This window comes from Bacillus rossius, chromosome 1 (genome assembly GCF_032445375.1).
Source record: "Bacillus rossius redtenbacheri isolate Brsri chromosome 1, Brsri_v3, whole genome shotgun sequence".
Taxonomy (NCBI): Eukaryota; Metazoa; Arthropoda; class Insecta; order Phasmatodea; family Bacillidae; genus Bacillus; species Bacillus rossius.
The window spans coordinates 43,972,924-43,995,468 of record NC_086330.1 but is presented as its reverse complement, the minus strand read 5'-3'; the positions used below and the strand labels follow the sequence as shown (position 1 = coordinate 43,995,468).

The 22,545-nt window shown below is 35.7% G+C and overlaps 1 protein-coding gene across 1 annotated transcript in view; it reads left to right on the top strand.

Moving 5' to 3' along the window:
* The first annotated feature begins 507 nt into the window (after positions 1-507).
* LOC134535395 (lachesin-like) overlaps positions 508-22,545 on the top strand; it is a 69,844-nt gene continuing 47,806 nt past the window's right edge. The window contains exon 1 of the mRNA XM_063374472.1: positions 508-614. Within this exon, the coding sequence (XP_063230542.1) occupies positions 533-614 (82 nt within the window). The 5' untranslated portion in view covers positions 508-532. The remainder of the gene's footprint in view (positions 615-22,545) is intronic.

Below are 22,545 nucleotides of genomic sequence, written 5' to 3'. Positions count from 1 at the left end.
AGCGGCGGGCGCAGGAATTTTGGATTTTATAAGCGACTTATTTTATTTATCAGTTTTGTTGAACATAATTTTAAAGAGTTCTATTTTAAATGTTAGTGTTCGAATTTCATGTTATAAGTTCATTTACATGAACAACATTATAACAAATGAATCTGCTTGTTGCCGAGTTAGATGTTTCCACATCACTGTCGAGTACTGGAAGACTCACTCGCAATTCTCTCTATCCCTCTCTCTCACCCTCTCTCTCCCCAACTCTTCCTCTCTCTCACCATCTCTCTCCCTCTCTCACCCTCTCTCACCCTCTCTAACCCTCTCTGACCCTCTCTGACCCTCTCTCCTCTCACCCTCTCTCTCCCTCTCTCTCCCTCTTACTCTCTCTCCCTCTCTGTTGTTGCCCAGGAGGCGAGGGAAGACGGCGCCCCGCCGCCCCCGCGCGGCGGATGCCCGGCGCGCCCGCCCCTGCGGCGGCGGCATGTGATGGGCGGCGGTGGAGGCCGAGCCCCCGCCCCGCTGCGCTAGCCGGGGAGAGGCCATGTCGCGGGGCCGCTGCGCCTCGCTGCTGCTGCTGCTGCTGCTGCTGCTCGCCGCCGGCTGCCGCGGCGCCGGCCCTCAAGGTCAGTGTTCCTCCGCATCCTCCACCTCCTGTCACACTGCCAAACATGTGTCTCCTGTACATTCCACAGTTAGAGTTGTAGGGGTAGTGCTGGACGGCAAATAGCTTCCAACTTTCTCCATCAAATATATTTGGACAGATACCCTCAAGTATGTTTTAAATCATGTAACACTATCAAAGTTCATTTTGGGTCTGAGCTAACTCAAGATTTTCAATTTGTTGTTTTCTCAATTTTGAAATTTAATAATGCATCACAGTACTGGACGGATTTTTTTTTTTTTTTTTTAACTTGCCATCATGTTTGTGCATTTTTAAATTTTTTGTACATACAAAAAATTTTAAGCACAATAATATTCGTGATAAAGAGATTAATCTTCAGATATTTTTTAACGTTATAGAAACATAATTTCATTTTTATGCATAGAATGTTTTCGCATACGACATTCATTTCAAAATTATTTTGGTTTTTTAATTTTTTTTAACAGGGTCTTCTCGCAATTTTAAAGAAACATTGTGGCGGAAACCGATGTCATTTTGTTTTGCCGATCTCATCCAATATCAAACTTATTTTAGAAACCGTACTGTATGCAAAAATGTTTTTAATTGAAACGCGAGTAATCCAACTTTTCAAACAAACATGGTTGCGTTAGTGACGTTTTCGGTGACGTCATAACTCTCCAATTTTATTTTACGCAACATATTTGAAGGTTTTAAAGCGAAAACTTGCCAGTGTGTGAGGGACTTAAGGCCTGTTCTACAATAGCACGTAAACTGAGACGGATCTCCCAAAACAGTTGTCTATCGCGTCTCGTATATATACTATGCTTTGAGATTACAGCGCGGGAAAAAGTTACATATATAATATAAATAAACATCAAATAATAATAGAAAACCAGATATTCTAGCACTTGAAACAATTTTTCAACATATTTATAATATTAAAAAACATATCTACCACCGCAACCAAGTACTCGGCTTCTATCGGTTGCACGGAGCAACGTAAACGGAAGAACTCAGCATTGCCGAGCTAACCCGTACGGGTCCGTCTCCGTCTGCGTGTCGTTGTAGAAACTCAGTTTGCGTGAGATCCGTCTCCGTTTCCGTTTCATTGTAGAGCAGGTCTTAAAGCGCGGAGGCGCCAAGGGCGACAATGGTCCGCGCATCAATAGCCTTTTCGCCTCTACGCGCTAAGCACCGAACTGGCGCGCAGTCTTGGAGTCGGTAACATACCTCTATGTAACGTTAGCGGTGACCCTATAATTTCATGCTGGGATGTTAAAGACGAAGTCTCCCTGAACTTCCTAATAAAATTTACAATTCTGTGTAGAATTTTTCATGCCTAAATATGCCCGTCAAAAAACCCTTTTAGTTTTTTTTTTTTTTTCACTGTCCAAACAATAAACTTTATAGAGTTAACCATGGAATGAAACTTTTACAGACAAGTGCAATGACTCTTAAATGCTATTTTTAATCAGACACGTTTAGTAAATTGTGAACGGTTTGTAAAGGCGTGTTAACGCCTGAGGCTCTGCAAACAGTTTGGTGGCCTAGCCAGGTGGCCACCTTAAGGATATCCGAGTTCAGTGCACATAAATTGAAAAACTAAAAAAATTACCATACACATGAAATCTAAAAGGCAATATGAATGTGTGCATGTCACAACTCAAATAAATAAATAAATAAAACTATATCTGATTGTGCACAAGTAGAATTTATTTTTGTTTTTTTCCAGGTATGAAATCAAAATCACGCAAAACGGCTAATAATTTAAAATTATAGTCATTCCTTTTTTTGTTAAGAATGTGTAAATAATGCCACAGTAAATAAATCTAAATTTCTCAATAAATTATCTTAGTCTCATACAAGTGTATTTTTTTTTTTTTGTGAATGATTCCAACATGGTGAGGACCTATCTTTTGGTAACGAATAGTTAGAGAAGTATTTAATTTTAAATTTAGAATCGAATATCAAATTATTCACCAATATAAAATATTAGTCGAGTACTCAAAGACCCCTTACAGCTACGTATTTTATTAATTTACGGCAGTATTAAATATATTTATCCATAATACAAATTTAAGTAAGGGAGCGACCGGAGAAAACCCGTCGCCTAAAGCCATCGTCCGTCATGTTTTCACTGCTGGCTGGAACCCGCCGGGGATCGAATCGGAACGGCCTTGGTGGGAGGCGAGTGCTTTGGCAGCTGAGCCACCGTGGCTAATCTGCGTGTAGAGCTGTCACCAACTCCCCGGCGAGACGCAGGTTCGTGGGCACCTAGTCGGTGTCATGCCGTCTGGGAACCCACTACCGTCTTGGAGGTTCCGTCGCCTTGACAAAGTAGTGTCCTACATTATTTTGCTTCAACTATTTAGTGTTTTTGCACAAGATCTGTATAAATAAAAATGTAAATGTTCGTTCGTTCGAAATCTTAAATCTTCCGAAAGTTCTTCAACGATTGCTGTGAAGTTTTGACATAGCGTTGCATGCGAATACGCTACCTATGTCACATCTGTGACAGGTAAAAAGAGAGATAAAAATATAGGTAGGTAAATATATATGAATGAATGGTTGTGTGTTCGTCTTCTGTTTTGTAAATATAAGGAAACATATAGGAAATTATAGACATATAGGAATAGATATATAGATAGAGGTATAGAGATATACAGAGGTTTTTATATTCAGAGAAATATAGTGAGATTTATAGAGGAGCATGTATAGAGAGATAGAGAGAGATGCTCTGTATATGTATACCTACTTCGAACACAAAACAAAAAATAATTGAAAGAGGCATAGTAACGCATGCCGGGCATTAGCTAGTTTTAAATACATTCATAATATAACCATATGTAATTGTTTATAAAAGTTTTTCACTTCTACACAAGTCCTTACTCAATGTTTGTTTTTTATGAACTTGAAGGCAAATTTGTATGTCAGTCATAGCATGTAGGCTACTGAAAGCATGAAATCATTCGGTATACAGGTTTGGATTGACCATTCGTATGTAGCCTTCATCTTAAAACTCTTTATTTTTAGTCTGTCACTCATAAATAAATAAAAATTAGGTTTTCCCAAAACTATATCAATCCGAGTTTTTCGGGGTTATGTGTAAACTTAATTTTTATTGATTTAACGAAATATAGGCTAAAAATAAAGTGTTTTAAGGGCGGGATTCATAATCGAAGGCTTGTTTGGCGAATAAGTAATAATTTATAAAGTAGTGCTTATTCTTCAAGTAGTAGGTACTTATTCCAGCAATGAATGAATATAAAACCTATACTTGACGAAGTAATACTTGAACAAGCACTACTTATATTGGCCATGCTGAACTTGATGAAGTATCTCAAAAAGTAAAGGATGAATTTTGTGTTAACGTAACGCAAGCAAATATACCGCTGTAAATACATAGTTTACCTGTTTGAAAATAAAAATGCCCTCGTTTCAAACCATATATGCGATTAAAACAATGAAATTAATACGTAAGATGATATTTATACTTTATTTGATAGTGAACTTGAATAACATAAATATGAACATATATTAAAAACGAATTTAAAACTAAATAAATATGTTTTGAATGTTTGTGTTGTTAAATTATGTTGGCCATCTTGTGTATGTGATCTATAAGCGGGTGAAGTTAACCACGTGGTAGCGAAACAACTATCGTGATTCGTGATGGCTAGTGAAAAAGAAAAGAGAGGAAAACATTATACTTATTCGGAAAGAATTTTGTTTAAGCAGTTGGTCTTAAAATACAAAGCAATAGTTTCTTTCCTCAGTGAAGGTTCAATTAACGGCATGATAATTTGGATGAATGTGTTCTTGCTGAATTTGAAACGTCGCTTGAACTCAGTATCACTATACCATTCGAAAGGGTTTAATGCATCTCGTATGTAGCGCTTTGGTGTCCGTACATTGACATGGTCCTCGTAAACTTCATCCGCAAGTTGTTCAAAATCGTCCCACTCACCAAAATCCATCACGCTAGCTGCAGAAGAGGTTATGTACGTAGCCTGTATTGTTTACAAAACTAAGCGACAACGATTTGTTTCGTTTCTTTTCCCCAGATTGAAGTTTACTCTCTCAATTTTAATTTAATATATGGAAAAATTAACGGGAATTAATACCTTACATAACCTTTTCCTTACAACAAACAAATCCGTACCGGTACTTGAGTCGCCTAGATAGCCGACTTCATGAAGTATTACTTATATCAATGAATAAGCAAGGCTTATTTGATTATGAATACTTGCGAAACAAGGCAAACTTATTTCATGACTGTGAATTCGTATTGAGCAGTACTTATTTGACGCAGTGCTTCGTGAAGTATTACTTGAAGTAGTCCTAATAAGCAGTGCTCTTTTTGTTCGCTATGAATTTAATGTCATACTTAAGCATGCATATAAGCAATACTTTTTTCAAGTATTGCTTATATCACCACTATGAATTCCGCATACGAACAAGTAATCTAAAACTGTATGCCATATTATTTCATGCCTTAGCAAGGTAGGACTGACGAATATTTGCCATTCAGTTACTAAAAACCATTAGGTAACTTAGGACGTGTTTAGTATAAATATCCTATTATTAATAATGAAATATGTTAATATTTTGAATTTATTTAAAATCATGAGCAAAAAGAGGGTTGTCTGTAAAGTCGGTTTACGGACGATAATTTTACGTGATAACGTCATAAGAAAACATTGATGAATAATTGCATACTTTTTAATTTTCAAATATTATTTACAGTTTTTGCAAATTTAATTTAAATCATTTGTTTAAATTATAATCACGAATAATTAGTTAAAAATCCCACCTTAACCTGTTTGATATTATAGAAGATTTTCTCGCACGGTGGTTGGCCGATTCTTGCACGCTCGGCTCAGGCGGAACGTGACAATGAGTCAGGCTTTTTCATACGTGCAGCCGGCGTTCATCGATTTATAAGACATTATCACGTCAAAAATGCTATGTATTAGAAGCAAAATAATTTAGGATACTACCCACTTAAGCCTCTGGGCAAAACAGTAAGACATAAAAAGATAGCAAATCAAAATCGAGTAGTGTCAGTTCTGTGGGTGTTAGCTTTTACTAACAGGATGCTATCCGGCGATATTTATTTATCGTAATACAGTATGCCCATAAAAGAATGTTCCAGTTATAAATGTTAATAATATCAACTGTAAGAGTTGTAGAGTTTTAGTTCAAGGTCATATTTAAAAGTAACTCAAACAGTTTTGAATAAGCGTATGCGCGATTACTGCTTTGTTGTTTTCTCGCTTGCAGCGCTAACTACGCAAAATGTTTTTTGTGTTCTGCAATTTTCTAAGAGTGAATCTGTAACTTCAGTTAAACGTGCGTTTCGTTTAAAGTTTAATTGTGTTCCCCATGTGGCAAAAACATCTGCCGATAGTCGCGATGACAGAGCTTTTTTCGCTGGCCTCCACGTTCATTTGACACCGCAATGCCATTTTTTTCCCCCTTTGGGACTTTATAAAAGATCGTGTCTACATTCCGCCGCTATCTAAAGAATTGACAGACTTGAGATACAGAACTGAAGAGGCTGTTTGCTTCCATTTCTCCGGACGTGTTAACAAAAGTGTGGGAAGAATTGGACTTTAGGTGAATGTGTGCCGTATAACTAACGGTGCACGTATTAAACTTTTGTAAGAAAAACAAAGTTCAATTTTATGTATGATTTGTTGTTAACAGTCTAAATGAAACTGTTATATCTTTGAAACTGGGATATTCCATTATGAACATCATCTACATAAGAATAATGTGTTATTCATGCTGTTTGCTTAAGTGAACGTGGCTTAATTTCATGACCTGACTTTGGAGAATATTTAAGTTAATTTTATAAATGACTTGTCTTATATTTTTGACTGCAAATAGGGTAAAAATATTTATGTTGCCAGCAGAATGTGAGATTGAAAATTTTGTGTGCGACTTACAAACAACAAACATCATATGAAGTAAGAGCATTTTAAAGTGAACATATCATCTAAAGAAGAATTACCTCGCTTTTATAATTTTTAAATAAAAATAAGGATATTAAATATTTTCAATGATTCCTGTTTTGGTTTCTGCAACGCACCAAACAAAACAAAAAACACCCTGCCACTTTTTTAAAACTTTTTTATAACTACTGGCGGTTTTTTTTTTAAATTATTTTACTACCGTAACAATGCATTCCTGTATTTTTCATTCTCTCAAAAGTTTCCATTTTATTTCAGTAGTTCAAGTGTTCATCTAAAGACATCAAAGAACGTATTTACCTAAAAAAAAATTGATGAAAATTGCAAACGCCAAGGAGCAGAGAGTAGCCCTAGAATGAATTTCGTTCTCGTCAAATTGCGTTCAATTTCAATGATTGGGAGATTTATATTTTCTTTAAAAGAATATTTTGTCATTTTCACTACAAAGGGTTTTTATGGACCATTTAATATTTCATTTAATAAATTCACACAACACATCACGTATTAAATTAAATGTATTAGAGTCGTAAAATAAATTAATAATAGTAAATACTGCATTAAAGTTGACAAATTTACATTAAAGTTGGTGTCCCTCCTCATCATCGAAAACAATTTCTAGCTACGCTTCAGATCGTGTGCAATATGAATTATTTGTTTGTTTGTTGTTTTTTTTTTAATTAGAAATTCTGTTGTTCAGAAAAACACTACTCTGGTTGGTAAATCATTAAGATTAAATTTCATACACTGTAACAAAATTTCTACACTAAAATTAAGTAAGCACTACAAAAAACACTTGTTAGGGTTTAATCATTGACTAGCCGAAGTACCCAGCTGACCCGGGCTACATACGAAGTCACGTCTGTAGGAAATGTACGTGAAAGACGGGAAATTTTATCTCTACAGCCCCCGCAACCCGCCGTGGGAGCTAATTTTCATAAAATATATTTTCAGCGGATGTCTGCGTAGCAAAAGGAATTCACGTGCCAAATTTAAAGCCTGTAGGTTTTATAGCTCCCGAGAATTCGTGATGAATTTGTCAGTGAGTGGTTTTTTGCTTCATACAAACTTACCCACCCCTTTTCACCTCTATATGGATGGAAATTTCAAAAATGCCCTCATTAGTGTACTCTAAGGATACTCAAGTAATATTTTCTCCAAATTTCAGATATCAAGGTTACTGGTTTAAGCTGTGCGTTGTGTGTCAATCAGTCTGCATTATAGTTTTAAGTAGATCGTAAATTTACGGATACTGAATTTAGTTACTTTAAAAATAAACTCAAAAAATCATACTGGAGAATTCAAATCATTTAACTCTTGTTAATTATACCACTAAAAAAATTCTTAGTCATTCCGGGTGCATGTTTATCCTGTTGACCCAACACAACTCAGAACTCGGAAGACGGAATCTGGCGGAGTGTCTCCGAAGTTCCAGTTAGCAAAAACTACGAAAAATAATTCGTTTATTTCAGATCCATTCTTAGTTCTGAATTCCGTAAATTCGCTGCAATATCTAACCGTGAATGTAATAAGCCGTGATGGACTGAGAGAAAATAATTAAGGGTGTATGACCCGTTCCAGTTCATTATTTTATATTTACACTAGCTGCAGTAGCCGGCGTTGCCCGGGCTGAACACAGGGTGAAGGGGGCCTTTTTCGAAATCAGATGTAGTTAGTAATAATAGTCTTCTTAATTTGATAGTCAAGTGTTCAAAATAAGTTATATGACTTTCAAATCCCGACAGACTTTGTTCTGCCAGGGTATAGTTATTTACCTGTATATATCTAAAAATTGGTGGTCTGTATGTAATCTATACTCTATAAAGCACTCTAGAAAAAAGCTGAAAAATAAGAGATGAGATTACTAATATTGAAAAGATTCCATTTTCTAGCTAATGCTCGGCATGCATTGCAATGCCTCATTAAGTTTTTTTTAATATGTTTGAAGTAGTTACACATATACAAATCATCTATCCATTTCTCTCTCTCTCTCTCTATATATATATATAAATTTATTTATTTATATCTATACATATATATCTTTATATCTACATATATACATATATACCTCCCACTATCTCTATCTCTTCTATATATATAAATCTCTATATAGCTCTATACATCTATATATCTCTTTATCTAACCCATTTCATTCTCTATACCTCGCTACCTCAACTTGTCTATCTCTATATCACTCTATCTCTCACTCTCTTTTATATTTAAATAAATTGTGTCATGCGTGCGCACTTATACAACAAAAACAGACGAAGTGCCGCTATATAATGTGAAATAAACACATTTTTTGAAACGATTCGTGCTCCAACTATTGCAAAATAGTTATACCGTCTCAGAAACCTTCATGGGCATGCGCATAACAAATCACCAAAATTTCATCGCAATCGGATGAATGGTATAGAAACGTATACGACACAAACAAACGAAAATTAAAGACATGACAAACACATCAAACGACGGTGCGTTTAAAATTCAAGGCAACTCTATCTATTGACGAAGTTAAGAACAAAACTGTTATTAGCGCCTTTATTTTTATAGCTGCTGCGAGCTCCACTAAGCGGGTTGGTCTCACCAAGGAGAAAAATATGAATTTTCCCGACCTTACTATGTGTATGGTCGTGTGTCAGACATAGAGAAATGACACTCACTCACTATTTGTATGTCTATGACCTATGATTTTTTTCTATTATAAAATTAAATTATCACTTTTTCACTCCCTTAGGGATAGAATTTCATAATAATATTTGGTCTATGTGTTAATCCAGGTTATGAGCTCGCTGTAGGCCAAATTTCATCCAGATCCATTCAGTAGTTTTTACGTGAAAGAGAAACAAACATTCATCCATCCATATACATACTTTCGCGTTTATAATATTAGTAGGATTCCACACGGTTAAACTTGCCACTTTTTCAGTGGCTGAACTTTTACAAAAGAAAAAATTACATAGCGCATACCTTTTGCATGATAAGATGCCAAAGTTTATTTTTCTACGTTTTTGTGCAGTATGGATAAGGAGAATGAATTGGAATATAAAACTAGCACTTTTAAGGTTTACAGTTAATTTTACTGGCTGCTATGTGAGAATAATTTTAATTCTTTCAGGAAAAAAATTGTTTGTCTGTAAAGTCGGTTTACGGACGGTAGTTTAACGTGACAACGTCATAACAAAACATTGATGAAATGATTGCATACTTTTATGAACAAAATTGAATCATTTTTTTTGAATTATCACTATTTTGTATGGATACAAAGAAGGAGTGAAATGAAATCTACAATTTAATTGATAAATTTACTTTTATTTGCACTCATTAATTTAAATATGTTTATTACTTTAACGAAGAGATTATTTTAACTATAACTTTTATACATGTTTGCTATTAAACTTCTTCCAATCTGTGTTATTCTGTTAAGGATACGACGATGATAGGAAAAGTAGGAAACGAATGGGAGTGTTTCAAGTTTAATGTGCCTCGAAAAGTCAAATCGATGGTTGTACCAATCGAGTGGAAGAGAGATAGATGCGGCGCAAGCGTACAATGAGCGTAACGGGACACAGCGTAACGGGACAATGTGCTTTACGGGACACTTTTTCGTGCGTGCAGCCGGCGTACATCGATTTATTAGACGTTGTCACGTCAAAAAATATTCAGTTTTACCTGGCCTTTAAAATCATCAGAAGTTTTGTGCTTTTAAAAGATTGATTAAAATTAAAAACTTTTTTTTCTAAACGCCATCATTCCCTTTAAACACAAAAAAATTTAGTGGTGTATTTCATTTGGTTATCCTTATTTACACTGCACAAAAATGTCAAAAATTCAACTTTGCCAGCCAATTATGCAAAAAAGTATGCACTATATGTGTGTGTTAAACTTAAAAATAAAATAATGATCTGGAACGGTACAAGAGCCCTTGAGGTAAAGTCTTTTTGACCCGCGCCGCTTCAGTGCTGATGTTAACCTGGTGCCGTGGTCACTTGTGCCAAACGCGTGTGAGAGTGTGTCTCAGAAAGCGACCCTTTGCTTTGCTTTGTGAGCTCATCCCAAGCCTTGCTCACGGTCCAACTCTCTTCTTTGTTCTCATTCCATGGTGTCCCCCCTCCCCCTTCCCCTCGTGGTCGCCGTTTTTGACATAGCCGCTTCTTGTCCACTTTGCTCCGCCGGGCCGCGCATTAAATTTGCAATCCTCTAGAATGGGGAAATAATTCGAGACTTGCTGGAAGTCTCGTTTTCCCTTCCCCCCACCCCGCACCACCACCGGCAGGCAGGACACAAGAGAGATTAAAGCCCGCCCAGAGGGAAAGATCATAGTTCAGTCCCTTTTTTCCACGAAGTACTTATCCCGTGTGACTGCGCGTCGGAATTAAAGAGAGAAATTTATTACCACTCCGCCCGGATTTTCCCTTCCCGTCCCGGGCTTAAACATTTAATTATGCATGTCAGTTTAAACTGTGACGTTTGCGGAACTTAACACTCGGCTTGTGTCTCTCAAGCTCGCCGGCGAGTAGGCATAATGAAGATCGCTACCGCGGCCGCCAAGTTGCTCGTGAATAATTCAGTTTCCATTTAATTTATAGACAACTCGCTGGACGAGAAATGTGCATGATAAAATTCTTCTCGTCAAAAACCGTAATAAATTAGCTCTCCTATGATAGAATAAAAATTAAAAATATTTCTTTGTATTACACATTAACTTCAGCAAGAAGTCAATGGCAAAAACTCACTTCTCAATTCAGATGTTTCAAACTGCAAAAAAAAATTCTTTATTCTTTGCATATTTCACCATTTTCCTTTATGCATTCATTATATTCATAGTTCCTTCAGAGGTTTCAGACGTATGATTGTGAAATCATGAGTTTTCTTTTTCATGTTTTATCATTATTTTTCTACCGTTCATACTTTCACAATATTCATCAAAAATGGTAAATTTTAATATCCAAACCAGTACAGAATTTAAGTCTTAAAGCGTTTCAGAAAGTTTTATTTTACATCGTAATAAAAAAAACATCAAGGTGAAAATATATTACCTTGCAGTAAAAGCTGAAGTTTTATGTACGTACTGTAGAGAAAGACTGGTGTAGTAGAAATTAAACTGTTTTAACATAACATGTAAGATGGATTTAAATAAGATATAAATTCTTCATAGCCAATTATTTTGCAGCAAAGATAAACAACGTGCATTAGGAAGCAATCAAAAAACAATGTGCGCTTAACATAATAATTTTAATTTGACCTACACAATTAACAATATTTAAACATGAAGGTGAGTAAACATTAGTTTTTTTAGTTCCATAAAAAATTCATATTTGTTACAAATATTCCTGCAAACAATTTACTAGCTAAGATAAATATATTTATATTGTTCAAGTAATAAGCCAAAAAGTATTGATTTAACATATAAATATTCATGCGGCAAAAAGTTCATTGTTCTCTAATTATATTTAATCATCTAGTTGATTACAATCAAATCAACAAATAATTCATTTGGGATTGCTCATTTAGAATTTAATCAATTATTTTTGCCTTAGGCCGTATTTGTGTAATTCAAAATAGTATGGGAAAAAAACAAGTCCTGAGGCATCGCAATTCCAAAAACAGACAATGACTAATATCTTACTTTATTTAAACTTAGTTTGTTCAGAAGCAAGTTATGATTTATTTATTTTTTATTTTCAGTATACCATTTGTGTTCACTGAAAAACATATATTTATATCAATCTTCAGACAGTTTTTTCGGACAGTATATTTTTTGTCTGAGGTTTTGCCTCAAGTTTTAATATAAACAGAAAGCAGAGGAAAAAAACAGATTTATCACAACTTTATTCCAAATGTAAGAGCCTTCTCTTGTTCTATAATCCCAGTAAACGTGCTTGTAATTCGGGAATTGGTGTGCCAAATGAAAAATTATGGTAAGAAAACTACCCCGGGATACATCTGGTGAACTAAAATATCCATGGTGAAAAAGTTTTAAAATATGAAAGAAAACTGGCATTATAACGATTATAATAAATAATCTCGGTAGCGCAGCGGTAGAGCGCGCAGTTGTTGTTTCAAGGGACGTGGTTCAAATATCGTCACTGCCATTTTTAATAACATTATAATATAATCATTTTATTTAATAATACTTAATCAGCTCAATAATGTTAATATTTGTTTGTAGTAATTATTTACAGGCTGATTTCAATCATTTAAGAAAAAACAAATTTACAAACACATACTTAGTGTTATAATATTTTTTTAATGTTTCGTGTTAATATTTTAGCAATGCCATAGAAGTATAACTCCTAACGTGTGCGGAAACTTTATAGTATTATCTGTTTAGTGAATTTTAACCAGACGATCAGTGTTTAAAAAAAATTTCTTGACGAAATCGGTCCAAAACCAGGGTTTTTGCTTTTATCGGAACCGTTTATAATATAATATAATAATTATAGTTTGTTTTGTTTGTTTTCGGGTGAAGGTGGTAAGCAACGTTTACTTACAATTCAGGCAGCGAATTCTAGCCGGAGAGGAGGGAGGCGCAAAAATTAAATATGTGATTCGTGTCTAGAAATTTTGATATTATAAAAGAGAAAATTTTATTGATCAGTATACTTAAAACGCTATGAATTCTTTTTTTTAAGAATCCTACTTTAAATTTTGTGTCCAAGTTCCATACAATAAGTATATTTTCAACATAAACAACATGAATACACATGAATATGCTCATTAACGAGGTTAGATGTTTCCACATCACTGGCAAGTACTGAAACACTCGGTTATATATTTTCATAGTTAGTTAATTATATTTATCTGTTCATGTAATTGTTTTCGTTACTGCACATATGTGGCCAATTTAATGTGAGGTGTAATGATACCATCAATAGCCCCGATTGTGAAACAACATGGGTACGTTAGCCGTGCATTTGTGTCTCGCGTTATTGCGTGTATTCTGGGGAAAAGGATAAATGCAACTTCAATAATACTTATGTTTACTTTTTATAAAGAAATTTTATCAATTTTAACGTAATCAACAGGCCAAGCTTGCCATATATTTAAAGCTTGAAATATAATTATTGTAAGATCCTTTTTTCTAAATATATCTTCGAAGCAGCAATAAAATAAGTTAGTTACATAGCGTGTGTTAACAAAAGGTATAAGTACCATATTTAAAAAAAGTAAACGTACAAGATACACATTGTTCAAACTTGATCGATGTTATTTTATGTTATGTTATGTTATGTTAGATTTTAGTCACGTATTAAATATTTTTTTTTACTGTTTTTATGGCATTTCTGATATTTTTAGTGTTTTCGCTTAGGACGACTTTCAGAATAGGACGGACGACTTCTACTTATATTCTGGTTTATGCTTGAAGAAATTGATTGTTTGTGAACTCTAAATATTAGACTCTGGAATTGAAAAATCTTTAGCGTTTAAAAGAAGTTTCTGGATTTAATGCATAATGTCAAAGGTTTGAAGAACGTGATTTTGACTGAATTTGAGCAATAAAAATTTTTATTGGCTTATATGATCCTACGTTTTAACACTTTTGAAAAAACCGAAAGCAAGAAATTTGCATGCCAGCGGTTTTCTTCCTACCTTGAAAATAACAGTCTCCCCAAGGAAAAAAAATTTGAATAAAATGTTTTTACATCTCGAAAATCTTGAAAAATCCTACATCTGAGCCGGCATGCCTAGACGGGAGGAATACGTAATGTGCCACTGAAGTATTCTAATCGTTCAATTTACATGTATTTTCTCCCTGCGACAGTTCGCTTATTATTCCTTCAGCCACGGAGTGTCATTCCTAGGCCGCAGTGTGTATTATAAATGACTATATTTCGCAGGCGTCACGTTGCATTAATAATTTATGTACGTCGCGCACTGCAGAGAAGTTCTGTCTTTCAACTCTCTCTCTCTCTCTCTCTCTATTTGTCTCTCTCTATATTTCTCTCTCTTTTCCTGGTAGGATGGAAAAAAAATAATAATCCGTGTTGACTATTCACGGCTACTTTGCTTTACGCATGGCTCGTTAAGTATTTATGAAGAGCGGTTCTTTACAACTGCCTCGTTAAATGCAGTTGTGTTTTGCATTTAAATGACTTTGTTCCTTAATTGGTGACCGTTACGATCATTTATACATGCTTTTAAAGGCGAGAAAAAAAAATTAAAATTACGAAGATAAATCTATCGCCATGGTAGAAATCACTCAAATTGCTGAAAATTATTTGACAGTTTTATCGAATTAAATAAAGAATTCTGGCACGGTTGCATTCATTTTAGGTTATGCATACAAATTCTGTTCACTAAGTTAATTTTCCCTTCCTATTACCTAACCACTTATAGACTCAATCTAAACAATTTGTCTTTCTTTACTTGTGCGATATTGTAGTGACATAACCGAGCCTAGAGATTTTTACATTAATTAAAACATAAAATTTAATCAGACGATAATAATATATCTCAATTTATAATACTTCTTTCCTTATTTATGGTAGTGCTACATAACATCCCCAGGCAAACTACCATACAATAAAGTTAACTGCACCTGGATACAAATGTAAATGATAGTCACATACATACCGGAATTAAAATTATATAATGTGCTACTTAGAATTGATTTTTAAGTGTCACAAAGTTACACCCGTCACAAATGTGATTAGTGGAAATTTTCCTAAGAAAAATGTTTTCCCCTTAAGTAAGTTTGTTTTGTAATACAGAAAATTGTCAGTTATGGTGATCGTTGGTAACATTTCTAGAATAAGTAGGTAGTTCGAAATCTACTTACACATGTAGGGTGTGTCAAAAACGTATATTTTTTTATGCATTCTGTTCTACAGTGAAAATTGATCTTCGGTGAAATTTTTGTCTCCTGCGAGTGCGAGAATAAAAAAGGGAAGAGTAAGGTTATGTACAGTTTATACGATTAAAAAAAAAAAGTACCAAGGGGTAATCCGGCAGTTGTAGAGTAGTTGGTCACTAAAATATAAATTGTAATGAAAAAGGGATTACGTTCGACATAATTACTAAAAATACCTTCAAAATACTTTAATGCTAAAAGGGTGCACGAGCGTGCAATGTTATAAAATCAATATAAAACTTTATTTGCAAACTCTTCAAATATATTTTGCTCATAAAATATAGAATATGTACCTTTCAAAATGACTGCTGAAAAAGTCCAAATAAAGTTTAATATTTAAGGAGGAACACGTGGCTAGACTTACATCTTAACCGATAGGCCATGATATTTTTTTTTTATTTGATTCCAAAGCCCATGCAGAAAACGATGCTCTTGAATTACCACAGGGATGTTGCTCTCTCGTGCCGACGATAGCACGACCAGACACTTGGTCTAAGAGGTGGTGAGATGCTTGTCGCGAGGTTTCCTTAAGGGCGTATGTCCCGTTACAGATCATAACGGTTAAATTTTCCGACTTTTTAAGTGGCTCAACTTTTCCAAATTAAAAAATATATATCGCATACTTTTTTGTTGCACAATTAACTACCAAAGTTTCATTTGCAAAGTTTTTGTGTTGTATGGACAAGGAGATTGAAATGGAATATAAAACTGTAACTTTTTAGCTTTAAAGTAAATTTTACTGGCCACTATTTGATTTAGTTTAATTTCTTCCAGGAAAATTTTTTAAGCCTTTTAAATTCCTCAGAAGTGTTATTATTTTACAGTGCTACATTAAATTAAATTTTCTGAAAGAAATTTAAACCATGCCACGCAGTATATACCAGCATTTCATTTAAACTCAAAATTTTCCTGCTATTTATTCCGTTTGGTTCTCCTTATCTATACTGAACAAAAATGTTTTAAAAAAAATTCAACTTTGCCAGTTAATAATGCAAAAAGTGTGCACAATTTATTTTTTTTATTTTGTTGAAGTCCCGTTAATCAAAAAGTATACAAGTTTAAGCGATATAAAAGAATGACCTAAACCGGGACATACGCCCTTAAGGACCCCGCCCATCTAGGCATACGTGCTGTGTGCAGAGCTTCGGAAAAAAACACGTGGTCTGAAAACTGCTCTAGATATATGAGTGGTGTCTGTTTACGAAAACCATTTAGAAATTCGCTTAGTGCGGAAGAGTAGTTCTGTTAACGTTATTAGTTTTATGACTTTACTTTTTAAAAAGTTAAAATGTTTAAAAATGCATTATTTCGTAATAGTTTTCAGGCACTGTATTATGGTAACCGCTCAAATCTCATAGCTGCTCAATGCACGACGAAAAGACTGCGCGCCAGACCATAGCCTTTGCTCTTAGAGGCGAAACCTCGCTAGAATCACCAGCGACCGTCGCACTTATCTTCCCGCTTCACTAACACAAATACACTCCTGGCTATGCGGGCCCCTTAAGGGCCGTTCTACAATGATCCAGAAACGGAGACGGATCACGTAAACGGAGAAGGATATCACGGAAAGTATTATCTACAATGCCACGCTTGCGGATACGGGACCGCGCGGATAAGCTCGGCAACGCCCAGCTATTCCGGTTACGTTACTCCGTGTGACCAACAGAAGACGTGTATTTGACCGTGGTGTTAGCGATATTTGTTTACGTCTTAAATACGTTAAAAATTGTTTCAAAAACATGAATATCTAGTGTTTTATCCTTATTATGCGATTAATTTTCATTATACATATCTCAAATCCTGACCATGTTATGTTCTCGTAGGTCACTTTATTTTTTCAAACAATTAATTTCTAGTAATTATGAAATTAAATATTACTGGTTGCCATTCGTTACGTTTCCGTGCATTATGAAAGCGACAGATGGATAGTGAAGCGTAAATAACTTGTGGGTACTCATCTGTTGTTACGTTTCCCATTGTGGAACGGGGCAAAGTAGGAACACCTCCTTCCTCCCCCCTCCCCATTACCATTTTCAATTCGGTATATATTTTTTAAAAAATTCCTATTTTAAAGATAATATAATCTTTTTTATTGGCATGACCAGACATAAATACAATCTGTTCGAGCTTATTTGCGCTATCTTTTAATGTTAAAGAATAGGCTCAATAATGTAATAAACTGAGTTAATAACGTATTATTGTGACAGCGGCAGCAGTTTACGTAGCTAATATTTCCACTACGTCACGAATTTTGACTTCGGCAGGTGGTCAAAGCGAAGTCCTGTGAATTTGAAAGTCATAAAATTGAGTAATAAGTCCATACAGGAATAGTATCCAACTAAGAAAAAAAGCCGAAATAATACCAAGGCGAAGTATAATTTCTCTTAAGGTAGGCGTGAACTCGAAGTTGCCGGCGCCTACGCCGCGTAGTTCCTCGCTTTCACCGCGTAGGCGCGCCACTTCCTAGAAGCAGGGTATCGATTTCCAACTCTCTCACCTGATCGCGCCACCAGCCAGCTCGCTTCCCCCCCCCCCCCTTCTACCTCATCGTTTTCGCAATTCCACGCCGTTACGGCGCGGTGGCGACACTTTGCTTTGAAGGAAGGGGTACGAAAGGATCGCAGCAATAATATATATATACATATATACATATATATAATATGTATATATAAACATATGGGTATACGGCATCTGGTAGTAGTAATTTCGTGAAAGTGGAACTGAAGTTGATGAACGGAAATGTGTTATAAAGATAACGGACCCACGTGTAGCAACATAAACCCGTATAAAGTCTCATTCGTAGACATTAGGGGGTATACCAAACGTATTAAAGTTATAATTTATGGTCATAAAAAGAAAAATGACAACGTAAAAATACACGTAACACAATTTTGACAATTCTTAGTTATCATTGAAAAGTAGATGTAGCGCAACGTTCGTCATACTGTATAGAGAAACAATAAAGTGTTTGCCTAAATATATTCGACACCATGTTTAATAAAAGAAAAAAAATTGTAGTTAATTCTTACTGTTAAATTTTAAATGTTGAATCAGGTAAATATGGTTGAAGTTCGTTCGCAGGAAGTATTTTAAGACTGATTTTTGTCGTTTAAGCGAAAACAAATATACATACCAATAATTAGTGGTATAATACGTAATTTTAAATCTTTCAGATTACCGCTTTTTTACACACTAAATTTATTTAGAATTCTTTAAGCTAATGCAAAGCGTGATTAATAAACTGATAAATAAAACACTCGCTTTCCAAATACCAAAACATTGGTATGCTTATAGGCTATCACACATAATGTCTGCGCCAGCTGTGCTACAATTCACTGCCTAAACCGTAAACGTTGTTTGCCTCCATCAAACGCAAATAGAAATTAGCACTACGAAAGAACCGAAAGTTTTATGCTATTAGAAACGGCTCCGATAAAAGCCCGGCTTTTCACCTATTAAAATACTGTCCATCGTGTAAGAAACACTAAACACTTAATACTATAAAGTTTTCGCACACATTAAAAGTTATATTTATATTGGCATTACTAAAATATTTACCTGGAACATTTTAAAACACATGTTATAACACTAAGTATATGTTTGTACATTTGGTTTTTATCAAACGAATTGAATCAATCTGTAAATGCTTCCTACAGAAAAACGTTAACCTTATTGACTTGATTGAACATTATAATTATATTATAATATTATTGAAAAAATTAAAAAAAACTTCCAGTGACGAGATTATAACCATACTCTTGAAGTTACCAAACGGTCGCTCTACCGTTGTGAGAATATTTATTATAATCATTGTAATGCCAGTTTTAAAAGGTATTTTAAAACTTCGGATTACTTTTTACTATGACCATTATAGTTTACGAAATATATTCCAGGGTAGTTTCACTATCGTATAGTTTCATTTGGCACACCAATGCGTTTGGTATGTCCATTAATGTTCAAGAAAGTGACTATATACGGGTTTGTGTTGCTACACGTGGGTCCGCCATCTTTGTGACAACACACTTTCGGTCCGTTTTCACGGAATCAGTACCACCAAATTCCGTATACCGAGAGCTAAGGTGATCACGCGTCAAACATTTCGAGGAGTTTGGCTCGTGCAAAAAAAATATATATTTATTTAAAATGTAGGGGAGTTTCGCAGGGTGGAAGTGACCTGCCGGACACAGTAACCACGCAGCCAACCAACGGCCGAGCGTGCGTCAAAGGATACGCCAGGTCATTCCGCTCCCTGTGACGTGATTTGTTCCGTGCTGCGGCCTTGTTCGGCGTGCGCGCGAGAAGTTCCGGTGGCGCGACCACATCAAACACACCCGTCGCGAACCGCGCCTCTCGCGACGGTGTGGGCACGGACACGCCGGGTGGGGTCCGATCCTCGGGTCCGTTGAATAGTTTGTTGGAAACTGTCGCGCGGAGGTGAAGCCGGGGAAACTGCGCGGGAACGTGCGAGTAGCAGTCGGACACCGTGAAGGTCGCTTTACAGTTGTGGTAACCCGAGGTAACAAACAGCTGCCACTGCAGCACCGCGATTATTGCTAACCCATATACACTCCTCCAAGCAGGGTGGCGCAGTTTGTGGTCACGATTCGCTCCCGGAGACAGTAAGCACATTCTGAACATCCCGCTGGGAGTAGAGTCTACGTGTTCAAATACTTACTTAAATAACTCTTAAATACACATCTAATCTCAAAGGGATGCCCTAAAAACCAAGGTGTTAAAAGACGTTAAACAAACCTGAAGAAGGGGCGAAATCAAACTATTAGAATGAAAATTTACAAAGTTAACTTTAATGTCAAGATCTTGAGCATTATAAGGCAACGAATCTACTTGACCATAAAAATTGCTAAATATATCTAAAAAGAAACATTCAAATACAGTAACTTTACTAGCGTGTACGTTGACAAAAATAGTACAAACAAACATATTAAAAATATAATTTAAATGGCTAATAAAATTCCTATAAAATTAAATAAGTAATTAATTCAGCATATCTGGACATCGGACGTCACAATTGTAGACAAAAAGACGTGTTTCCCATTAGGATAAGGAAACGGACCGCCCACAGGTTCGGACTGTTGTAGACGGGCTTGCTCGTGTAGAGGATGCTCGTGGACTTCATACAAGCCACAGCACCTTGCCTATGGCATAGCCCACTCGCTCACAGCTGACACTCTGTGACGTCACTGCTCCTCACGTCCCCACCTCTAGCGGCATATAAGCGGACCTCAGTGGCTGCGTAAATATAAAGCCTTTAAAACAAATCCAGATCCTATCTAATTTTACGTTGCCATGTTTATCTTACATTTCATAACAAATGTTTAAAACTAATGAATGTGCATATTTATAGAATATACCTACACAAGTAACCAACGCCTAACTTGTTTGCCAACTTAACGAAATGTAAGACTCGTAACTTACAGTAAATTTTGAAATTTAATTACATGAAAATAATAACCACAATATTTTTTTAATATGTTGCCGTTGCGTTAAAAATAATATAATTTAAATAACGTTCAATTTATAAGTCTAAAACCATTCATGTCTAGCGACCACTGGTGACTAGGGGTCACAACGTAATTGTTACTATAATCTGGGGTGTACAGTGTTCAGTATTCATTTCAGATTATTGCTGGCATTAAATTTAATTTCTAATCTCAAGATATTTATCTGATAATTTTTCTTATTGCGTTTTTTATAGAAAATACTCGCGTAAAAATTAGTTAGGAATAACACAGTCTTCTGGATTCGAGTTAGGTTAAATGAAACGCTATTATACTGCAATAAGGTATATCTACGCCACACCACCAATTTCTTCCTTGTAATTGGTGACCTTCTACAAGAGAAACCAGTGCCTTATTTGGCCAGACAATTATTTTGGACGCGTTTGCTTACACACTGAATGGTTGTTTTTCGTGTGTGAACTGTTATTATGTACCTGAAATAAACTCAGTGTTTTAACTCTCAGCTTGTCTCGAAATATTATCATGAAAAATATATGTCCCTACCGATGAATCACTGAGTCAAATATACATATAGGTAGAGACCCGGAAATTTCACGGATTCTTCTGGCCTCAGGATAGAATTCAAAGTTATAGGTGTGCTCGACCCATGTTTACTTTCCCATTGGTTGATTTCTTAGCGAGAACATTTTTATCCTTGTTATTTGGCACTACCTGATTCACTTACTTCTCTCCTAGCTGGGCGACGTTGGCTCACGGTCATAAACAACTGCGTGCCAATCATGAACACAGTGCGAGAGTGTGATGGTTTGCATTCTAGCTTGCGACTAAATGAATCCGCGAAATTTCCGGGTCTCTACATATAGGCCTAAGTTTACTTTATTTATCGCTATGGTTGTCAAATTAATGTTCTTACATTTGGCTTTGCCTTCTCTTTAAACATCCAAAAAAAATTCCCTAGCTACAAAATAAGGAAAAAATTTAATAATTATTTATGATTTTTGTACCGTCTGAAGGCTTGAGTTTGTTGACGCCAGACCCGTAGTCACCGAATCAGGAGAGAGCTAAAAAATTCATGTTATTTCCTGGAGCCAGTTTAGAATCCACAAACATTTACATGATAAATCGATGTCGTGTGTTCATTGGCTGCTGGAATATTCCATTTTCTCTCCGGGTCGCATATGATTGGGCCAGATGCTTCCATAGCTTTCCTTGGAAGCAATTTTTCCGAGGTGTGTTAAATAGCTCCTGATCCAATGAAAAGTGTCGTTCAGGGGTACACATATTTACTTTCCAGATGGTTCACCCAAAACAAAGTGAGTTTTGCAGATCGCTGCGTCTGTGTGTTTGTATGTATAATTTATTCATTGAGCTGAACCCCTCTTCCACAACGATGTCATTTGAGACGGAAACGCAAAAAATAAAGCACGAAAATTGTGGAAGGAAGATGTCCGGCCTGTTGTCAGAAACCACCCCAGCATTTGACCCATTTCCGGGAAACCTCGTAACACCCGGAAGTAGATCTGGCCGGGATTCCAACCAGAATCAGAGCTCATTAGTGAAGAAGAGCTATTCATCGCGAGATAATTTGACTGTTAGTAAGGCTTCGATGTATGCACTTTGTTCGCG